Source organism: Pan troglodytes, chromosome 2 (assembly GCF_028858775.2).
Source record: "Pan troglodytes isolate AG18354 chromosome 2, NHGRI_mPanTro3-v2.0_pri, whole genome shotgun sequence".
Classification (NCBI taxonomy): domain Eukaryota; kingdom Metazoa; phylum Chordata; class Mammalia; order Primates; family Hominidae; genus Pan; species Pan troglodytes.
In genome coordinates, this window is record NC_086015.1 from 144,465,826 (window position 1) to 144,487,412 (window position 21,587).

Sequence of the window (21,587 nt, forward strand, 5' to 3'; positions counted from 1 at the left end):
CCCAACAGAAGCTGAGGCAGATGTTCCAGGCTGGAAAACCTAGGGCAAGGCAGGGACACAGCAGCTGAGTCAGCCCCCAGGAAGGCTCATGGTGGCAGAGGAGCCATGAACATGGTTGCAGACGTGGCTGCCTACCCTGATGGATGGGATGGGGCCAGTGAGTAGGGGAGGGGCCGGTGGCCAGGATTTGAAAGCAGAGCCACAGCATGGAGCAGAAGCAATAGTTCAAGGAAAAGGGTGACTCCTTGTGTTTAGATTGTGGTATAGGTGTCTGTGTGATTCTTCCGGAGTGTGGAAGTCAGACATAGTACATATCTGCTCGACAGCAGGGCTCTGCCTGTTGTGAGATTTGCTCCCCACCGCCACCTGCTCTTTTGTCTCTTATCCTCAGTCTTATTTAAAAAGCAGGATCCTGCAGCTCAGAGAGGTGGAGCCAGTTGTCAAGACACACAGAAAATAAGCAGCAGAGCTAGGAATTGAACACAGATCTGCCCATCTTTGGAGCCTCGTCCTTTACACCACATTAGGGCTCCTTTCAGTCTCTTCCACTGAAGTGTCTCCAGCAAAGAAACACCCACAGCAGCAGAACCACGCACTCCACTTCTCATGTTGGACACAGGCACGTGCACATATACACACACACACACACACACACACATATGCACGTGCGCACACACACACACACACACCCCTACTCCTTGGGGTCCTAGCTTCAGGTGCAAACTTCTTCAAATCCGTGTGAATTTTGGATTCTATCATCATTATTTAGCCATTTTAATAAACCAAGACTAAAGTATGATCATTATCTTCAAGTTTTCTAGTGAAATGGGCTCCAAAAGAAGGCATCCTGGGATTCGGTGTTCCTCTGGCCAGGCTGTGTACATACACCCCTAGGGCTGTGATCACACCAGACTACTCCCTAGCACAAGTAGAAATAATGGAAATGCTGACCATGCTAGAGGCTATCAGAGGAGAGTCAGAAGTGGGAGGGTGCAGACCCCAGAGAGTATCAAGGGGAAACGGTGGATGTTCCCACTGTTCAGCAAATGAAAAGTCACAGATTGGTGGAGATGTCAGCAGTGCAGACTAGAAGCAGTCAGGCAGTTACACGATCCCAGCCATCTGGTTAACCTAACGTATTTAAATCTAAAACTAAATATAGCTGTTTTCCCAAAAAGCACTCCGCATATTAAAGAACGTAGACAAGATGGAGATTTTCATGTCGTGCCTACAGATGAGGATATTGAGATCTAGATCCTGGCTTAGAATTTCCTGGGGAAGATGCAAGGCATTTCCCATTTATTGTATCAGTTAGCTTTTGCTTTGTATCAAGCTCCCAAAACTTACTGGCTTAAAATAGCAACCATTATATTTGCTTATAATTCTGGGGACTGACCATGCAGTTCTTTTAGTCTGAGCAGACCACTGATAACCATCTGCTGGTGGTGTGGCTGGAGCAGGGTGGTCTGGGATGGCCTCATTCACAGTTGTGGTGACAGCAAACTGTCACCACAGTTTGTTTCAAGGGAGCCTCAGCAGGGACTGCTTACCTTGGCTCCATGTGGTCTCTCATGCCCCAGCAGTCTGGCCTAGGGTCTTCACATGGTGGTCTCAGTGTTGGAAAAGTAGTAAAGGAAGACAAGCCCCAATGCATAAGTACTTTTCAAGTCCCTGCTTGTAACACATTTGCTATTGTCCCATGGCCAAAACAAGTTCCTTGGCCAAGCCAAAAGTCAGTATAGGAAAAGACCGGGTAAGCCCATGGATACAAAGGGCATGAAAAAATTGGGGGCTGTTACTGCAACAATTTACCATGCTATAAAACTGAGACTTATAGCAAGTAGCCACTGTTTCCACCAAATGCCCGCCTGAAGACAACTGTAAACCATACTGTGGCTAATCCCTTATGAAAAGGCAGTGTCAGCCGGGCACAGTGGCTCACAACTGTAATCCCAGCACTTTGGCAGGCAGATCACCTGAGATCAGGAGTTCGAGACCAGCCTGGCCAATGTGGTGAAACCCTGTCTCTACTAAAAGTACAAAAATTAGTCGGGTGTGTGGTGGCAGCCACCTGTAATCCCACCTACTGGGGAGGCTGAAGCAGGAGAATCACTTTAACCCAGGAGGCTGAGGTTGCAGTGATCCAAGATCGCACCACTGCACTCCAGCCTGGGCTACAAGAGCGAAACTCTGTCTCAAAAAAAAAAAAAAAAAAAAAAAGAGAGAGAAAGAAGAAAATGCAGTGTCAAGTAAGACCATAGGAAACATACTTAGCTGTTCTACTGGCCTCTCCCACAAGTCAGAGAGGGGGAAATCCCTTAAGAGCATGGAAGCAGGAAGTAGTTGAGGGACAAGACATGACTCAGCAGCAGAAACAAGGCCCTCGCCTCCCACATGCAAACGCAGGGCAACCAGCAGGCAGGTCGGCCTCTGAGGTGATGGCACAAAAGACACCACGTGGCATCAGAAACCGGGGGTGGATGATTCCCCAGGGCCAGCACAGTGGCTTCCCAGGCCCAGAGTGAGAGGCCTGAAGACAAGATTTGCACCAGAGCTGCAGAGGGAGGGATGTGCAGGAGAACATGTGTACGTGTAGTACTGAGCTTCAGGCACGGAGGCACTGACTCTTGGTTAGGGATAGTGACTCATGGGACAGAAGCATTTCCCTCAAGCTCTTCCTTTCCATCTTGGGCCTGGGAGAATGGCTCCCACAAGAAGGGTGGCAAGAAGAAGGGCCATTCCGCCATTAACAAGACGGTGACCTGAAAATACACCATCAATATTCACAAGCACATTCAAGAAGCATATTCAAGAAGGGGCTTCAAGAAGCGTGCCTCTCCAGCACTCAGAGAGATTGAAGGAGAGGGGGACTTCAGATGTGCACATTCATACCAGGTTCAACAAAGCTGTCTGGGCCAGAGGACTAAGGCACGTCCCATACCGTCATGCGCGGCTATCCAGGAAACGTAATGAGGATGAAGTTTCAACAAACAAGCTCTATATTTGGTTACCTATGTACCTGTTACCACATTCAAAAATCTAGTCAATGTGGATGAGAACTAACTGCTGATTGTCACATATGCCAAATAGAGTTACAAAACCACAAAATCAATAAATAAAATGAAATTGGGATCTGTTTGTTAGCAGAGATGCTGGTTGCTGGACACACAGGCGCAATCGTAAGGTGCAAGTGTGTTTTCATCAATCTGTTAGCAAATGTTCTCTTTTGGTAGAAAGTCTGACAGGTCCCTTAAACAAGTGGGTTTTCAAAGTCACCTACTGGGCCCTTGGGGAGGAGGTGGTAGGCGAGGGGCTCTGGGAGTCTGGCTCCTGCTTCATTCCCAAAGGATGTGCTTTTCATAGTACAGCTTATTGAGATAGGATTCACCCCAGGTGTACAGCTCAATGGCTATATTCAGTTATATTCACAGTTACGCAGCCCTCACACATTAGCAGATGAGCTTTTATCTGATTTTGTCTGTCTGGTCTCTGAAGAAGATTATATTTGAATGGGGAAAAGATTCAAGTTTGAAATTACCGTTACAATCTAACTGTAGTTTAAGAACCTTTTCTAAAGAGACTATGGTTTGCAAGTTCTCTTTAAAATCCCAAAGAGAACCAGGAAATAAACTTGACTTCTAAAACTGATAGGGTAAAAGTTATAGTAGTCATTCATTTTTTTTTTTCCACAGAAGGGACATTTAGGACCTTATTCAGCTTTTTTAAAAAGTCCTCTTGCACACTTCCAATGTGGTTAGGGGAATTTTGAATAGGCAGGACGAGGCTTCCAGAAGACCCATGGATACAGCTGAAACAGGCTTAGTGGTCCAGGATGAAGGGAGGTCTCAATTAGCGGATGGAGCTAGTCAGTGTAGGAGCAAATCCTTTTGCACACCCAGACCATCCCCCAAGGCATTGGGGGACATGTTGTGATGATTGTTGTTCAGATTAACAATTACAATTAAAGAATACCAAGATCATTTCAGCAGAATGTCCACCAAAAAACCTTGAAGATTTAAAGGTTAAAGGTCACAGCAAGATGAGTCCGTGTGAAGATTTCCCTTATTGTCCAGCACATTGTAAATACCCAATAAACATCCTTTGCGTTTTTCCTTGGGAAGGTCATGTCTGTAAAATATCTCATTCCTTGTTGATGTCAGATAAAGCATTCAGGAACTAGTTTTTGCTTACTAACTTGAAGGGAGCATTCTCGCTTGGGCTTATTTGGGGGCAAAGACTAATCATAGAGCATGCTGTTGTTCTCCAGCTAGAGATGCATGCTTCCCTGCCAGGGGACTGGGCTAATCAGATTATTTTCAGTTGACAAGTTTGGTTATTTTCAGTTGACAAATTTAGTTTTCCACCTCTAAACACTCATTTATCACCTCTGCTTTATTCACAGGACATGTTCCCGATTTGAGGTGAAACCATGAAGAGAAAATAGAATACTTAATAATGCTTTTCCGCAACCGCTTCTTGCTGCTGCTGGCCCTGGCTGCGCTGCTGGCCTTTGTGAGCCTCAGCCTGCAGTTCTGTGAGTAGAGCCGGGCCCCGCAGGTCGTGGGAGGGTAGGGGCTTCATAGGAAACAAGGAGGCCCCAAAGGCTTGTTTTATAAATGAACAATGAGGCTGAAGACAACGAAGTCTTTTTATTGTTGGCACTCACAGTGGCCGGTTGCAAGGAGGGATCCTAAACCACCGAGCAGTGTTCTGTGTGTTCTTTTGACTTTTGCATGAATTCCTGAACTGCCTGGTTATTCCCAGATTTTTTGTTCAGATTCACCAGATGGAGACACTGAGTGGCCCTGCTTGACTTCTTATGCTGAGCCACACAGAGCAGAGGTGTTTGGCCCTTTGATTGGGTCCTTGCAAGTTGGGTGTCTGTTTAGCCTTCAGTCAGCCGCGGGGCTGGAGTTGTTTCGGGGAGGGTGGGGAGATTAGGTCACCAGTATCAAACCCACCCCCCAGGCAGCAGGGGCTGCATGGGAAATCCCCTGTGACGAGACAGGAGGACTCTGATAAAACCAGGCCATGGGCCTCACCATGTAGCATCCTCCACTGAGATTCCTAGGCTCAGGCCAGGCCCCAAATCTGTGCACACTACAGCTCACCTAAGAGTGGCTGTTCTCAGACACAGATCTGGCCCCAGGACCTCCTTAGTGGCAACACCTCAGTGGTGGCCCATGGTCTTCTGAGAGGCCCCTTGCCCTCCTGTGGCCCCTCTCTGCTTCTTCTGTGCTCAGATCCTGGTGCTCCTTTGCCAAGAGCGTTCTCCTCCTCACCCCCTCTCATTGTTTTCCTTTCAGCCCTTGCCTCTTCTCCTCTAGGACCCTTCCAGGAATACTTAAGGGTTTGGTGCTTCTTTTATATATATCAGGATGCCCTGAATCCTTGAACCTGTCTCCCTCCCTCCTTTCCTTCCTTCCTTCCCCCGTTTTTTTCTTGAAATAGGGTCTTACTCCGTTGCCCAGGCTGGAGTGCAGTAGCACGATCACAGCTCATTGCAGACTCAACATCCGAGTTTAGGAGTTTAGGTAATCTTCCCGCCTCAGCTTCCTGGATAGCTAGGACTGGAGGCGTGCACCACCACACCTAGCTAATTTTTTGTATTTTTATAGCGACAGGGCAGGGTTTCACCATGTTGCCCAGACTGGTCTCAAACTCCTGACCTCAAGTGAGAACATAAGTGTTACATAAGCATAAACCTGTGCATTATGGATTAGTGCCATTTTTTACAGCACAATAATAAGCAACCAATAAAGCAATTAAATAAATGGAACAATTAAACTCCATTTCTACAGAAATGGGGAAATTCCAAAGTCACAGTTTACGTAGAAGAAGAGCAGTAAGAACATCAGCCTCCCTAAGTTCTGGTATTACAGGCGTGAACCACCATGCCCGGCCCCCTCCTTTCACTAACCATGCACTAGTATAATTTTCAGTTCTTGTGTCTTTTCCTTCTACCAGATTGTCTGCTCGTTGAGAGCAGGACCACATCCTGTTTCTCTCTGTATCCCAGGAACCAGCACTGCCTAGCACGTAGTAATATTTTGTAAATGTCTGCTGAATGCATGAATCCATGCCTGCTCTAAAAAGCAGATGGAACCTTATTTTCTTTCCTTCTGTTGCTGTGTATTTGAAGCTGAGAAAACATCTGTGTGATGCCAGGAATTATGTTGTTGCTGTCACCTGCCTTCTCTCCATTTAACCACCTCACCCTGATGGGTGGGAGACAAGCAGTTGGCACCCACACCACCCAGGACAGCTGTGTGAGGAGGGGCATTTCTGTTGCAGTTTGAATGATGGAAAGAAGGGCAGGTGGCTCGGTAAGTGGGATGTTATGAGTGCACAGAGGAACATGGGGAAGGCTTGGCTCTAGGAGGAGGTGGTTTCAAGAGAGGAGGCTTTGAGGAAGTTTCCCTGATTCACTTCCAATTGTGACATATTTCCATGTACATGCATATGACAGGCTATTTCTAATAGTAAAAAGAATTTAAAATACTCGTTTTATCCTTCCAGAATTGGAAAAGAGGTCAAAAGAAGGTGGGCATCAGAAGTTTAAAAATATTCCAGATGGCAAATGAATTGTAAAATATGAATCCTTTCCAAAAAGTGTGGTAAGATTTTCAGTAGTTTGTTTATAAATTTTCATTAAAAATTTTCCATCCTTTGGTTGGAGAGGTAGGATGTTACAATCAACCCTGATTTTATTTTGAGAGGCTGACAGGTTCTGAGACATGAATGTGTGTTACTTGTGTTTGTGGCATTTCTCTTGCATGAGCTGGTTTCCACGTCACTGAATTGGCCTGTGTGTTTTGCTTATATAACTCTTCTGAAAGTACCTTCTGTTTTAGGAAAGCCAATTTTCAGCCATAGTTTTTTAAGGAAAATTTTGCAGGGTAAATTAGCCTGTCTGGGTCTGAGCTCTTTATTCTTGGATACGTTGGAGATCGGAAAGATATTAAGATATGGACGTTCTTACTGCTCTTCTTTTAGGTAAACTGTAACTTTGGAATTTCCCCATTTCTGTAGAAGTGAGTTTAATTGCTCCATTTATTTAATTGCTTTATTGGTTGCTTATTATTATACTGTAAGAAACAGCACTAATTCATAACGCACAGGTTTCGCTTATATACCACTTATGTTCTCATTCTTATCCTAAAATATATGGACTTTTTTCTTTACCATTTCTTTTTACTTATTTTTGAATACCAAATTAGCGTATATAATTACTTTAAGTAACATATTTGAGGCAACTAAGTATAACTCGGTTTTCTCATGCTTTAAGTAAAGAATATAGCTTTGTTATCTGAAATGATCATATATCTTATTTGGTCTTATTGGTAGTTTTCTTTTCCTGATGTTTTGAATGTGAAGAAGAAATAGCCCAGGTTACGATTCAAAAATCAGATTGCTTAAATAAGTACGTCTTCCTCTGGATACAGAAAGTATGTAGTGAACCCACATATATTTATTAAGTGCTTATGTGTGTTTGACGTTTTTCTACACTGTGGAAGTGGAGGTAGTAAGGAAATACAGAAAAGATTAAGATACTGTTCACAGTTTCTCAAAATATGTTCATCTTAAATGGTGCTAATGACTTGCTATATGCTAATTGTCTTTAATAAAAATAAGTCTATGTTTTCAAGTCTTTAATGTTTTGTGTTTGGAAGGTGAAACATTCTGAAATTCCTGATGTTTGAATTGTAGAAGGGAACAGGCAAGGCATAGATATTTTTGGTTATTGTAGTTAAAATACATACAAGTGGAAAAATAACTTCAAATTAAAGGACTCCTTTAGTGCAGCAAGGAAAGACTGTCAGGATGTGAAGACTTAGGAATCATGAGTTATGTTTCCACTTCTTGTGCTCATTTGTAATCATTCACTTTCCTCCTTGGCCCTTGCATTTTCTTAATGCTGATTTTATGCTCATTTCTCCATGTTCTGACCACCATTCCCAAAATGGTGGTGTGACAGGAGCACGCAGGCTCTAGAATCATAATTTGAATGTCAGCTTCCCTAAGTGGCTGTGTGTCCTATTCCTTCTTCTGTAAAATAGAGTTAATTATTGCTGTTTTGCAAGGTTGCTGTGAGAACGGAGATACGGGAAAACCCTTGGCTCATGGAAGCATAGCCAACATAAACCTTTTAAGCAAACCAGCGCAGAGTTCCATCATAGTGCACCATCATCAGAAACCAGGGCTCCTGGTGTTCCAGAAGTTGCCAGAGTTTATGTTACTTCAGCCACTTGGTGGGGAAAGCTTTTGAAATAGATCACGCATGCATTTGTTTTTAATCAGAGTGCGTTGGCCATGATGGGGTTAATTTATACTGAGCACATGGCACCCATATCTGGGGTTTCCCTCTTGGTCAGGGCCCCGATTGGCCAGAGCAGAGTCAAAGGAAATGCTGAAGGTGAACTGGAGATTCAGATTCCCAGTGGGAAAAGAGGAGGACTAACCTGCAAAAATGAGAGTGAGGGTTGCTGTCAATATCTGAAGGGCCCTTTCTGCAAGAGGAGGTGAACATGGAGACACATTTCAGTTAAGCATATGGTAGAACTTCCTAAAAGTCAGTGCCATGCAGAGGTGGAATGGATGGTGTGTTCTCCGTCACTGGAGTCTGCAAACTCTGGAGGGCTGCTCTTTGAAGAGTAAAGTATTGGACAGGTCATTGAGTCTGATCCCATTTAAAGTCTCTTTAAACTCTAAGGTTTTATGAATTGTATCTTTTCTCATTGATCCAGTGCCATGAGTATGTGACACTTTGTTCTTTAGCAAATGTTCTTTAGTTTCCACTGTGTGTTAGGCCCCGGGCTGAGAGTTTAATCCCTCATGGGCCCCAGGGAGCTCTTTGTCCAGTGGAGAAGAATCACAAGCCGACACCCTGGAATACCAGGTGCTGTGTGCTGGGACAGGTAAGAGGCAGCAGCACAGTGGGGTCAGAAAGAACGTGGGCTCTGGAGTCAGACTGCCTGGATCAAATCCTTGTCCTGCCACTTACCAGCTATGTGACCTCAGGCAACTTCTTTACCCTCTCTGTGCCTTGGTTTCCCCATCTGTAAAATGGGGACAATGATAGTTCGTATTTCATAGGGTTGGCAAAGGATTCAGCAAACTAATATTTATAAAACACCCAGAACAGTACCTGGCACATAGTAATCACTACGTATGTGTTTGTTAAACAAATGAATTAGAGATCATTTATGGAAGGGTAGTATGAGAGACTAGAGTACAGGAACCCAATCCAGCTTGGAGTTGGGGAAGACCCCCTAAAAGAGGTGGCATCTGAGTTCATCCTTTAAAGAAAGCAGGAGTGGTCAAGGAGGCAGCTGAGTACAGGTGCTCCTGGCCAAATGTGCAAAGGCAGAGAGAGAGAGCAGGCCCGGGTGAGTCACCTGTAGGTAGTTGTGAAGTTGGAACAAAGTCTGGGACCTACCTCCTATCACTACACTATTCCTGAGGCTGTGAGGAGCCACTGAGGCGAGGAAGACACCATCAGATTTGTGTCTTGGAAAGACTACAGTCCAGCACAGTGTTTTCCAAAGCACCTTCATCAGAATAACCTGGGAAGCTTGTCAAAATGCATGTTCCAAAACCAAAAAAAAAAAAAAGCACATTTTGTGCCCTTCCTTACAGAATCAGAATCTTGGTGGTAGTGGAACCCAGAAATCTGCATCTTTAACAAACTCCCTGGGTGAGTCTAATGCACACAAAATCTAAGAACTGCCAATCCAGAGGCTGGTGAAAGGGTGATGCTGGGAGGCACCTCAGAGGCTGTTTTGCTCATCTAGTAGCAAGCTGAGGGTGGCCCCAATGAAGGTATTGACCCTGAAAGGAAGAAGCAAAGCCAAGAGACGTCATGGTGGTTCTGTGGAACTCTAGCTAATTGGGTGGTGTCGTGGGGCTAGGATGATGGTATCAGGGGGACTCTACCATGGCACCCAGGAGTCTGGCTCGGGGAGTTCAGTAGACACTTCATTCATGCATGCATTCATTCACGTAAATGTCTCAGTTCCATCTGGGATAAGTCTGCCATAGGTGGAAGTAAATTCTCAGAACACAGACTGGGAAGTCAACCATGCAGGGCTGGTGGCTCCCTGGGTCTGAAGAAAGAGGCCAAGGGAAAGTGCTCAGAGCAAGAAGGGAAGTGGGACAGGGCCTAAGCAGCAGGACAATCTGGGGCAGAGCAGGAAGGAGACCAGGCTGGGAGGAGTCATTGAAGGGCATGGACATCATTGGAGGTAGCCAACGGGCCCAGTGGATGCAGTGTCCTGCCTAAGAGTGGACCTGAGGGTCTGAGGCCTATGAGAGACCCTGTCAGAAGCCACCATCTGGGGACTTTGTATTCCCTGCTGGTGAAGCCCTGGTTTCCGGAGGACCAGGGCTCCTTGGAGCAGTGGAAGCTGCTCCAGACCAACAGCCTGTGAACTTGTTTTGTTTGGCCCAACCCCTGTTTTTAGATTTTTTAATTTATTTACCAAAGTTTTAAAACTAGGCAATTTCATGTAAACTTCCAGCTCCTCTTTGAAAAACCAGACTCTGCAGCAACCTGAGGCCCACAGAGCATTACGGGGACCACTGGCAGGAGCCGGGCAGCTGAGTCGGGGCTGCCTCCCTGGGTGGGGAGAGTGCTGTCTTGGTCGCCACAGCGCCCACCTGCCTAGTCCCTGTCAGCTTCTGAATTTGTGCCCTGTGATGCAGATGGAAGAGAGAGCCAAAAGAAAATCTGGGCAGATAGAGGACAAGGTGCCACGAAGGAGACAGAACAGCAGCAGCCAGGGGGTGGACTGTGGACAGGAGTGGTCTAGAAGCCAAGGGGGCAACCTGCTTAGAAGTTCTCAGGTGGGGAGCTGAGGAGGCCCCACTTAGCCAGCTCTGTGTGTGTGAGAGAGGGAGAGACAGAGGGAGAGAGGAAGCGAGAGAGATGGGGGGAGAGGGGAGAGATGAGGGGGAGAGAGGGAGAGATGGCGGTGGGAGAGAGGGAGAGACGGCAGGGGGAGAGAGGGAGAGACGGCGGGGGGAGAGAGGGAAAGAGTGTGCATGTGTTTTCGATAGTTTCCCTGGGAACTCTTCTACCTGCAGAGCTATCGTGTTTCCTGTGGCCCTGATCCCCTATATCCCCTCCCTTTTTCTGTGCTGCTTTCAGTCTGATATCCGCTAAGAAAGAAAATAACAATGCTTGATAGAACAGTGTGTACATTAACATAGAACTGCCTCTGAGTAGGCAAGCAAGGAGCCCTGACAGGTGCCAGGGTGCTGTGACACCTTCCTCGGTGGTTCAGACCCTTGTGTCCTCAGTCCTGCTCACTCTTGTAGATGGCCATTAGCATTTGTGGTTTCGACTCTTTGCAGGGACCCCTGAGATCTGTAGTATATGGTGATAGTGATTCTGCTGAGGCACACATCTTGATGAAAGTAGCAGGAAGTGAGCTGCTCAGCTGCTGAGGAAGCCACGTCCTGCCACACAGCCAGGGGAGGTGGTCGTCCTCTGTTCTTTGTCCTGTGTACGTTCACTGGAGAAAAGTACAGAGTGGTATGTTTGAATGTGGGGATGCGTGAAGATCTCAGTATGCTTCATGGAAAAGATTTGGGGATGCAAGCCCTTAGAATGCCCAGGATCTAACGTACTGTGTCCTCTATTCTAAAAGCCCCAATGCGCTTCCTCCTGGGCTTTTATTTTGTTCAGCTGGAGACAAAAAGTATGAGAAATTGAAAGTGAAGGTTTACATTGTTAGCCTGAGAGTTCTGTCATATCGCCATCTCTTCATTGCGACCAAAGTTTTAAATTCTGTATTTCTTGTTAATTTTAGTCCTTTTCTTAAAGATTTTACTTTCTGTTTGATTTCTGGGAGTTTTAATTTTGCTTTTCCTCAGAATGCTTTATGTCCGGTTGCCACATAAATATCTGCAGGTGAAAAAAAAAAAACACCATAGATGAGTGACAAAATTAAATCTGACAAATAAGCTATTGTCACAATTTCTTAAGCTCATGTTGTAGATGCATTGGAGTGGGAAGGTGAGAGTGTCATGTAGCAGGTTCTTCTGCAAGCTGAGAATGGACACATTTATGTCTGTGGGTCATTTCTAGTTTTCTTTCAGGGTGGAGCTAGATAATGACCTGCCTCCCTCCCTCTCTGTCTCCCTCCCTCCCTCTGTCCCTCTCTGTCTCCCTCCCTCTCTCCCTCCTTCCCTTTCTCTCTTCTTCCCTTTTTTCTTCTTAGGTCCTTATCTTAAAGAAGTTCTCATCAATAATTAGATGAGGGGATAGAGATCTGTTTAAAGATGTTTACTGCAGCATCATTTGTAATAGGAAACAAAGGAGAAGGCAACCAACGTGTACAACAGTAAATACCCCATTACCTCATGATCACATAGACCTGTCTCCATTGACTTGGAAGGTTGTGCATAATATATTAAATTTTAAAATGGTACCTTTATATGGGGGTGGGTGGGGGAGAGAGAGAGAGAGAGTGTGTGTGTGTGTGTGTGTGTGTCTTGAGTCAGCAAGAGCAAATACTATCATGGCTAGTTAGTAAAAATAGAAAGCATTAGTAGAAGTATTCAGTGAATTCAGGAAAGTGCCTGGAGATCTCTAAGATCCACTGAAGAGATGAACAGAATAGAAAGCCACAGGATTTATGTGGCTGTACCCACTGCAGGGAGAGCGCGAGGCCAGCTGGAGTCTGGTAGGCAGAGTGTGCGCCTGCTGAGCCAAGCCACGCAGTGCAGACCCCACTCACTCCCTGTTGTCTTGGCAACAGGGCTTTGGCCCCATGCTGATGACATTAAAAGGAGGAAGCCCACCTTGAAATGAAGTGAGTGCTGATCAGAGGCAGAGCCCTGTTATGTACCAGCAGCCCCACCTCACAAGAGAGAAGGAAGAGGCTGATCTAAAAGAGGCAACAAGGGCAGAATCTGAATCCTGTACACGAGGGTGAAGTAGGGCGGGCACCTGAGAGGGAGCTCTGGGACTGCCTCACCATCCTGCCCTCACTACCATCCTGCCCTCCTGCCAGTGTGGCTGTCACACACACTACAGATGTTACCCTGTGCCTCAGAGCCGTAGCTCAGGGGTGGGCTCAGGTGGGAAAGAATGGGGAGGTGGCTGGGATGCATGGCCCCTCTCTAGGATTTATCTGGCTGGAGCTTCAGCATCACATCTTGCCTCTCTTTGCTTTTCTCTTTTCCCTGTGTCATCCGAGGGGCTGGACTCCACTGGCCAGGGGTCTGCCCGTCCACACCACCCCTAGGTATCTACCAGAGGGTGGGGCAGCTCTTGTGGGATGTCCACATGCCTGAGAGTGCAGGCCCCACCCTGGGCCACATTCTCTCTTTCCTTGAGGTGGCCTCCCCAAAGCCCCTCGCCTGTCTGGCTATGTCTTTTGAGCCTTTACACAGAAGGCAGACAACCCACCCACCCTCAAGGACAGGTTGCTGGTTTGGTGGCCTCAGTGGGTTGCAGACCTTTGAGACACAGGAAACTTATTTGCTCCTCTTGGGGAGAGAGAACAATGTCCTTGGGCCTGAGTGACCATCCATCACCATTCCCACCGGAGCAGGGACAGAAGCACATGTTTAGCCTCTGGCAGGGCACATACATACTCAAATACTAAAATATTCCTTATGGGGTTCTCTGGGTGGTAGGATTTATGGGTGATTTTCCTTTTCTTTTTATACTTTAGTGTTGAATGACTATTTTAGGATGAACTCATGTTTTTTATGACCCCTTTTTATTTTGAAAAAAGAAAATCTGTTCATCTCTTCTTGAGTGTTGAAATTGAAAACCTGTTTCCAGGTACTTTGGGTTCTTAGCCTGAACCTGTGGACTTCTGCATTGTCCCATGGGGTTTCAGGGGTCTTGTAAACCCCCAGAAGTCAAATTCACAAGACTGTGTTCACATCATCTTTCAGAGATGAGGATCAATCGTTTTCATCAGATTCTCAAAGATGAGGGTCATAACCTTCATGACCCGAAAAGGTTAAGGAGACAGGTTCTTTTCATGGTTCTTTTCGGAGGCCTGTCCTGGAAATCTCTTATTTCTAGTTTCTGTCTTGAGTGTGTGGTGATTTGGAGTCTGGTGTTGGCATCATCTAATCCAATGGCCCTGTTAGGGTAAGGCCAGTTACCAGCAGCTCCCAGAAGAGTGTGGGGTTTCCTGACTCCTCTGAGAGGCTGCAACTGGGGCTCAAGCCCAGGCCACAGGGGGAGCCCCCATGCCCAAGCAATGGGTGGACTTAGGTCCCAGAGGCAAATGTCAGAGGAAAGGGTCAAGGAGGGAGGAGATAGAGTGTGCAAATAGCCCAGGGAGCAGAGCTCCAGGCTGATAGGATGTGCCCAGCCCTGAACTCTGCTGGAGTTCTCCGGCTACCAGGCGTATCAGAAGCACTTAATAAATTCTTACCTAATGTGGTTCACCATGAGGCAACATTAAGAATGAGGAAAACAAGAAAGGTTGGTGTATTGCAGCTCAAAGTGGATAGATCAAAATGGGAAGAGCAGATTCAACTGTTTGATCAATCTCATTTATGTAAAACCAAGTGTCTCAAAGTCTACAAATGTGGGCTTGACTTTTCCCATTTCACCTGTATAACATGATTCCCACTCCAGCCTTTAAAAGCAGACGATGAGAGGCAGATAACAACTGTGGACTCTTCGTTGTGGTTCTGGTTTTCATTTGACAGTTACAATGCACTTTTAAAATTCAGTACAGGTTAGAGACAGGGCGGGCATTTAAGATAATTTAGTGGGTTGAGGAGCACTAAGGGAATTGTGGGAACTGACAGAGCGCGTCATTATTCCTTGGCAGACCAGTGAAGGAGAGAGAATTCAAGAGCCTTTTGGTTTATTTGCCGGGGGAAATTGGAGAAATTAGGTGGCAGGACTGGGGGTGTTTTAGCTTATGAGGAGGCGCTATCTCAGATAAGCTGAATGTATTTAAGGGAGCCAGAAAAGCTGCTAAAATTGGAGTGGCCGAGAGGAGAAGGGAGATTGGCTGGTTGTGCTTTTGTGAAGGGGTGGACGCATGGGTTTGATATCCCTTCCAGATCCCAAGTTGAAGGGAGCACCTTTTAAGAGCCTGCAGGAAATAGGAATAATCACATCCAGGGGATGGATGTAGAAAATAGCATTCATTCATTCATTCATTTATAAGATGGAGTCTCACTCTGTCACCCAAGCTGGAATGCAGTAGTGTGATCAGGGCTCACTGCAGCCCCGAACTCCTGAGCTCAAGCGATCCTCCTGCCTCAGTCCCCCGAGTAGCTGGAACTCTAGGCATGTACCACCATATCCTGCTCACTTTTTAAACATTGAAAATAGTATTTCTTGATTCCTTACCAGAATCCATTCACAGGTGGTATCTCAACATCATCATTACCACCCTGATCTGTAGGTATCATCACCTTCATTTGACAGATGAAGGAAATGAGGCACAGAGAGGCAGGGATACTTGCCCCAGGTCACACAGCTAGGAGGTAACAGAGCCAGGACATGAATTCACATCTTTTTAATACTATAGCTCATTTGCAGCCCGCAGCCCCCAGCCCCAGGCTACCTCCCTGCATTCAGAACCATGGTAGCAGGGGCAACTGAGGACAGATGTCAGTGGAGTTCCAAGGAAAAAGTGACTGTAGTCCCCTAAGGAAGTGACTAGCCCAGTGTTGAAGTCCCAAAAAGGGCAAGGCAGACCCTGGAGCTAGGAAGGTAAACAGATAGTGGAGCTGGACCTTGGCCCCAAGAGGTTCTTTGCTGGTGTAGTCAGTGGGGTGACTTGTGTGGCAGCTGATCCCAGAGCAATGGAGACAGAGCTGAGCCAACACTTTAGCCTCATCATGCTCACATTTCCCGGGAAACTCTGGGTCCCTGATACCCAACTGTAATCTGCCAGGTATCTGTGTAATCAGAAGAAGGCTGACAGCCAAATCACACAAGCATGGGGATGGCAGGAAGGAGGGGTTTGGAAGCCATCTGACTCCCACTGCAGAAGTGTCTTCCACATGGGACAGCCTGTCTTTCCTGGAAAGGTCCCTTTATTGGCACAGCTGCCTAGAGTCAGGTCCTCATCCCTGGGCTAGTTAGCAAGGTGGAGACATGGTCCTGGAGAAGCAGCATGACAGCCCCCACCGGGCCATGGGGTTGGCATGAGAAGAGGAGCTGCTCCCAAAGGAGGATGGGTCTGTCGCCACAGAAGGAAGTGGGGAGAGATGAGCTGACCCAGGGTTGGGGCCCTTCATTGTGCTCCATTAAAGTCAGTTTCAAGGCACCTGCAAGGAGCTTGCATACAGCAGTTTCCTAAGGCAAGAAGAAGGCCACATATGCAGGTAGATTTCTGTCCTTGGCCCTATCCCAGGGCCTTGGTATAGGGAGGTGACCTGGATATCAGGGAGGTTGGCTTGACACCCTAGGGGAAAGAAACTGGTGTGTCCTTGTGCAAGTCAGAGTAACTCAGGGATAACTAAGGTGCCCTAAGGTTCAAAGGCTAGACAGGGGTTTGTGGCCTAGCAGCCTGTGCTGTTATGATCTGACTCTGACCCTGGCCTTTTCCCTCCTTATTTTCTATTCCATGGGGACCATCAATGGCATAAACAAAAATCAAAATGAGCAAATCATCATTAGATGAAACATGTCTCTCTAAACAAGTTTCTAGTGTTCGCTACTAACCCAAGTCTAGTTAAGTCGTGTTTTGCTTAAAGCTGTTATTGACCACTCCTGGGCTCTCTAGAGGGACAGAACTAATGGAATATATACATATATATATATTTATAAAGAGGAGTTTATTAAGTATTAACTCACACGATCACAAGGTCCCACAATAGGCTGTCGGCAGGCTGGGGAGCAAGGAAAGCCAGTCCAAGTTCCAAAACTGAGGAACTTGGATCCGATGTTCAAGGGCAGGGCGCATCCAGCATGGGAGAAAGATGTAGGTTGGGAGGCTGGGCCAGCCTGTCTATTCATATTTTTTCTGCCTGCTTATATTCCAGCTGCATTGGCAGCTTATTAGATGGTGCCCACCCAGATGAAGGGTGGGTCTGCCTTTCCCAGCCCACTGACTCAAATGTAAATCTCCTTTGGCAGCACACTCATAGACACACCAAGGAGCAATACTTTGTGTTCTTCAACCCAATCAAGTTGACACCCAGTATTAACCATCACATCTGGTAACTTCCCAATATTTCCTTTATATCCATGTCTTCACTGCATCGTTTCCATACTTGCACCCCCTAACCAGCAACCAGTGAGTGCAGGGGGCCCCGTGCCTGAGAAGGCTATTTTCTCCTTATGGTCCATGTGCTTTCTCCCCACCTTTTCTTATTTAATGTCTGACTGTCCCCCGCAACTGGATTGTAAACCCCGTGAGGGCAGAGACCTTGTCCATTTTATTCTCTGAAGAATCCCCAGCATGTGCTCCATACATGTTGGATGGCCAGATGGACAAATGCATAAATACTGAGCTTAGTGGGTGAGCAGGTCCGGGCTTACAGGCTTCAGGACCTTAGGTAATTCCCTTGACCTGCCTCTGCCTAAGGTCTACTGTCTGGCTGATGGTTACTCTTCCTAGGTTGAGATCCAAAGCTGGGAAAAGCAGAGAGAGGATCAGTTTGGCTTGCATCCTAGCTATAGCTATGGGAATGTTTACTAGTAATACATACAGAGTCATCCACTGTGCATTCGGGAGATGGGGTGGGGAAGGGTGGTGGGGAGGGAGCCTGCGTGGGATAGCATCTGGTTGTTTTACTTATGATTCTAAGAAATTTGTTGGTTGCTTTTGAGAGGGAGGGTCCCAAGGAGATGCTTTAGAGGTCATGTTCTCTGCCATTTCTTTGAAATTGAGACCTTGTCGGCATCTTTACACATGAGGGTTATAGATGTGTGGACAGGATGAAAGTGATCGTAGATGAGATGAGCAGAGAACACCGCCATAAAAGAGAGGCTTATTTCCAAAGGTAGCTTATGGAAATTTGCCCTCCTACTTGGTAATCACACCACAGAGAAATTGCATGCCCGTTGGTACAGAGTTAATCATCAGTAAAAGATATCTCGTATCCTGTTATTCGTGTTGGTCCTGGTGGCACAGTGGCCCCAGGGCACTCATTTAGATTCATGGGTTTTCCCACCTACATAATGAAACTCGTTACCCTTCCATCTGTTTATCTGCCCACTATTCTTTCTGATGCCCCCACAGCCTCTTTCTCTTGCCCTGTGACATCTGAGCTGCTGTCATCTGCCTGAGGTCAGCAGAGTTTCTAATTGTCCCACAGGACAGCTAGAGGCATGGGGGGCCTGGGCAAAGCCTGCTGGGAGGAGCAGTGTCCTGGAGCAGTGTCTGCCCCCAGCCCCTGGGTCTGTCCCTCAGCTCCCTTTATCTAGGTGATCGGGGCAAGCCTCAAGAGCTGATGTGGTGAGTAGCACAGCACCAGGGCAGAGGCGGCCTGCAGCCCGGGGTCTGCTCCTCCAGGCCCCTTCCCAGCCTTCCTCCTGGAGCCCGGCCTGCACATCGACCCTGGTGAGGCCAACCTGACCAGGCCTTACAGGACCCAAGGCGTATCCTGAGCCAGCTTGCTGACCCTCATCTGCCATGTTTGGCTGTGTTTCACGGCCTCCCCTCTGCTCCTCTCCTCTTCCCCTCCACACAGCCAGCTTCATCAGTTTTTCAGGCCCAGCTAGGTGTCTCCTCTGGGAAGCCTGTTTGGATGCCCCTCACCCCAGACTGGTTCGGCAACCCTCAGTGCTCCACATGAGGAGTCAATGAGATATTTCATCAAAAGCATGGAGCACAGCGTCTGCCCCAGTTCAGCAGGTATTTTTGGAAGACCTATCCTCTGTCAGTCAGCGGGGGATATAAATGTGAAAGAGGCACACTCCCAGCCCTCTGGATGTTTGGGATGGCAGGGTGACAAACTGGGACACCCCTGCTTGCATATACTATGCTGTGAGCCATGACGGCAGCAGGAACTGGGTAGGCTCATAGAAGAGGATGTGGGAACTGGGGATTCAGGGCGGGCTTCCTGGAGGAGGTGACCCTAGGATCAGTTACAGTGTTGGCCAGATTTCGGGAGCAGAGGGTGAGAGTAGAGTTGCCAACAAACGGTGGAGCATAGGCGAGAAACATCCTGTGGGGTGGGGTGGCTCAGAGCAGCTCAGAACAGTGAGAACCAAGTTGGGATTGGGGTCAAGATGGAGCTGGGGAGACTTCTCCTCACAGCTTCTATGCGTCAGGACCTGTTTTGAATGCCTGGTATTGGGAAGGCCCCTTGTGAACTGATGCTATGTCCTGGTGACTCAGGGAGGCACAAATAGTACAGGGTGATCTCACACTCTGAACTAGTAGACACAGTTGACAGGCCCAGATACCAGAGGAAGCAGCAGATAAAATCTTTCTGGACAGAAGGTCTCATTCTGATCTTTATCTGTGGTTTTCAAACCACTGCTTCCTTGGGTCATGGGTGGGTCATTTGCACCCAACCACCATGGTTCCCAAATGGCAGCCACAACAGGCCTCACCCCGGGTGCTTATAGATGAACTAGCAAACTGTGGGCATTCTAGGACACCCACTGTCCTCACCTGTGCCCCTCCATTTCTGTGTCACTCATATTATCCTGTCTCCTTAGCTGCTTCTCTCCCTGGCCCAGACTCCAAGGGAGTGTGCCCACAGGCATGGCCAAGGGGCCAGGACTTGGTAGATTTCACAAAAGAGCAGAATCAAGGACTGAGCCAGCCAGAAGGGCCAGGTCACTAAGAGACTGCCTTAGCACTTTTCTATATTTCCGTGCTCTTGTGCTAATCCCCCTGTAGTGAATTCCCTCTGAACACCTGGGCTGTGTTAGCCATCCTAGCACCTTCCAACTACTGGAAAGAAAGTGGCCCTAGGAGCAACCAAAGGGCTAATGTTGGGTGGGTGAATCACCAGTTCTGTATCTCTGTGATTGTTGTTTTGGTAACACAAGTAATGAAGGGAAATATGTTCACTGTAAAAAAAAAAAAATGCTTACCTAGACAGCATAGAAATACAGAAATATATATTTCTATACATATAGAATACATTAATATGTGCTTACTATAAATACATATGCAGTCATGTACCACATAATGACTTCCATCAACGACAGAACACATATATGACAGTGGTGCCATATTATAATACCATATTTTTACTGTATTCTTTCTAAGTCGAGATATGTTTAGATACACAAGTACTTACCATTGTGTTACAACTGCTTACAACATTCAGTGCGGTAACATGCAGTTCAGGTTTGTAGCCTAGGGGCGGCAGGCTGACCAAATAGCCTAGGTGTGTAGAAAGCTCTACCATCTAGGTTTGTGTAAGTGCACTCTATGATGTTTACACTATGACAAAATTGCCTAAGGGCCATTTCTCAGTGCATCCCCATTGTTACGCAACTCATGACTGTACATATATGTGTGTGCAAATATACAAACAAGTAAAAATACTTTTTCACACCCCATTCCATCCTTTCCCAGAGGAAAACCACTGCTGTGTTATGATGGGTAACCTTCTAGACATTTTTTCTATGCATTTACGTAATAAACAAATCCCTGTATATTTATGCATTTATGGTTTTTTTTTTCTTTACACAAAGAGTATTATATCAGTATACAGTGACTTGGTGTATTCACTTCACTTAATTTATCTTTGATTCTTTTCCCTTCTTTTTAACTGGGATAGAACATTCCACAGTAGGGACATAACGTTCTGTTCTGCTAGAGATGGATATTTAGGTTATTTCCATTTTTTGTTATTACAAACAGCACTGCAGGGAATCTCTTTGGCCATACATTTTTGTGCGTGGGCATCGCTATCTTTATAGATACAGAATGGATTCCAAGACGTAGAATAACGAGATCGGGGGTAGTGCACATATACCATTTTGATGGCTACTGCCAAACACTCCTGAGAGGTGCCGGTTTCCACCCTCCCCATGATGTTTGGAAGCGTCAGGTTTCTCACACCCTTCCCAATATTGAGTGTTATCATTAAAACATGATTTTCCAGTTTGATGAGGAAAAATTATTAATATAGTCCACTGTTTGATTTATATTTCTTTAATTATGAATAAACTTAATTATGAAAAACAGTATCACACTGTTGTTTTATCTGTATCTAATTATGAATAAACTTAAGCATCTCTTCATGTGTTTATTGGCCATTGGTATTTATTTTTCTGCGATTAGCCTGTTCATATCCTTTAATGATTTTTCAGGTATAGGGGCTCTTACGGACTTTGGATATTAATCATTTGTCTGTTAGGTTAGTTGCAAATATTTTTCTCTCAGTGTGTTGCCTTTTATCTTTGTTTATGGCATCTGTTTGCCAAAGGGAAGTTTTAAATATTTATGTAGAAGAATTTGTAGAAGTAATTAGGGAATTTACATTGATTTAGGCTGGTGGTTGGTCCCTGTTTTAGCTATTGTTCGTGCGCATGTGTAGATATTATGGTGATTAATAAATCTTTTAGAAGTTAAAAAGATCTATGAGCACACTTATTTTCCTGTGTTTCCCTCAAAGGGCGGATGCTGAAAGTATGAGTATTACTGTGTTGGGAGTTCTAGAGGATCTATGATGCT

The 21,587-nt window shown here is 46.3% G+C and overlaps 1 protein-coding gene and 1 long non-coding RNA gene across 24 annotated transcripts in view; one reads left to right on the forward strand and one right to left on the reverse strand.

Annotated features, from left to right (window-relative positions):
• Positions 1-21,587, forward strand: part of PXYLP1 (2-phosphoxylose phosphatase 1) — a 62,897-nt gene that overhangs the window by 24,090 nt on the left and 17,220 nt on the right. For 10 of the 23 annotated variants that reach the window (XM_001160134.7, XM_054682270.2, XM_054682273.2 and 7 more), the window contains one exon: positions 4,403-4,534. In XM_001160134.7, the coding sequence (XP_001160134.3) occupies positions 4,456-4,534 (79 nt within the window). In that variant the 5' untranslated portion in view covers positions 4,403-4,455. Of the gene's footprint in view, positions 1-4,402; positions 4,535-6,519; positions 6,618-6,892; positions 6,997-18,636; positions 18,801-21,587 lie in introns of those variants that run through there. The other 13 variants (XM_063806271.1, XM_063806267.1, XM_063806266.1 and 10 more) reach the window with 3 other exon arrangements.
• LOC107970792 (uncharacterized) lies at positions 11,663-20,296 on the reverse strand. The gene is made up of 2 exons (XR_001713685.3): positions 20,203-20,296; positions 11,663-11,908 (listed from the first exon to the last, which is right to left on the reverse strand). It is a non-coding gene; the product is annotated as an uncharacterized LOC107970792 (long non-coding RNA).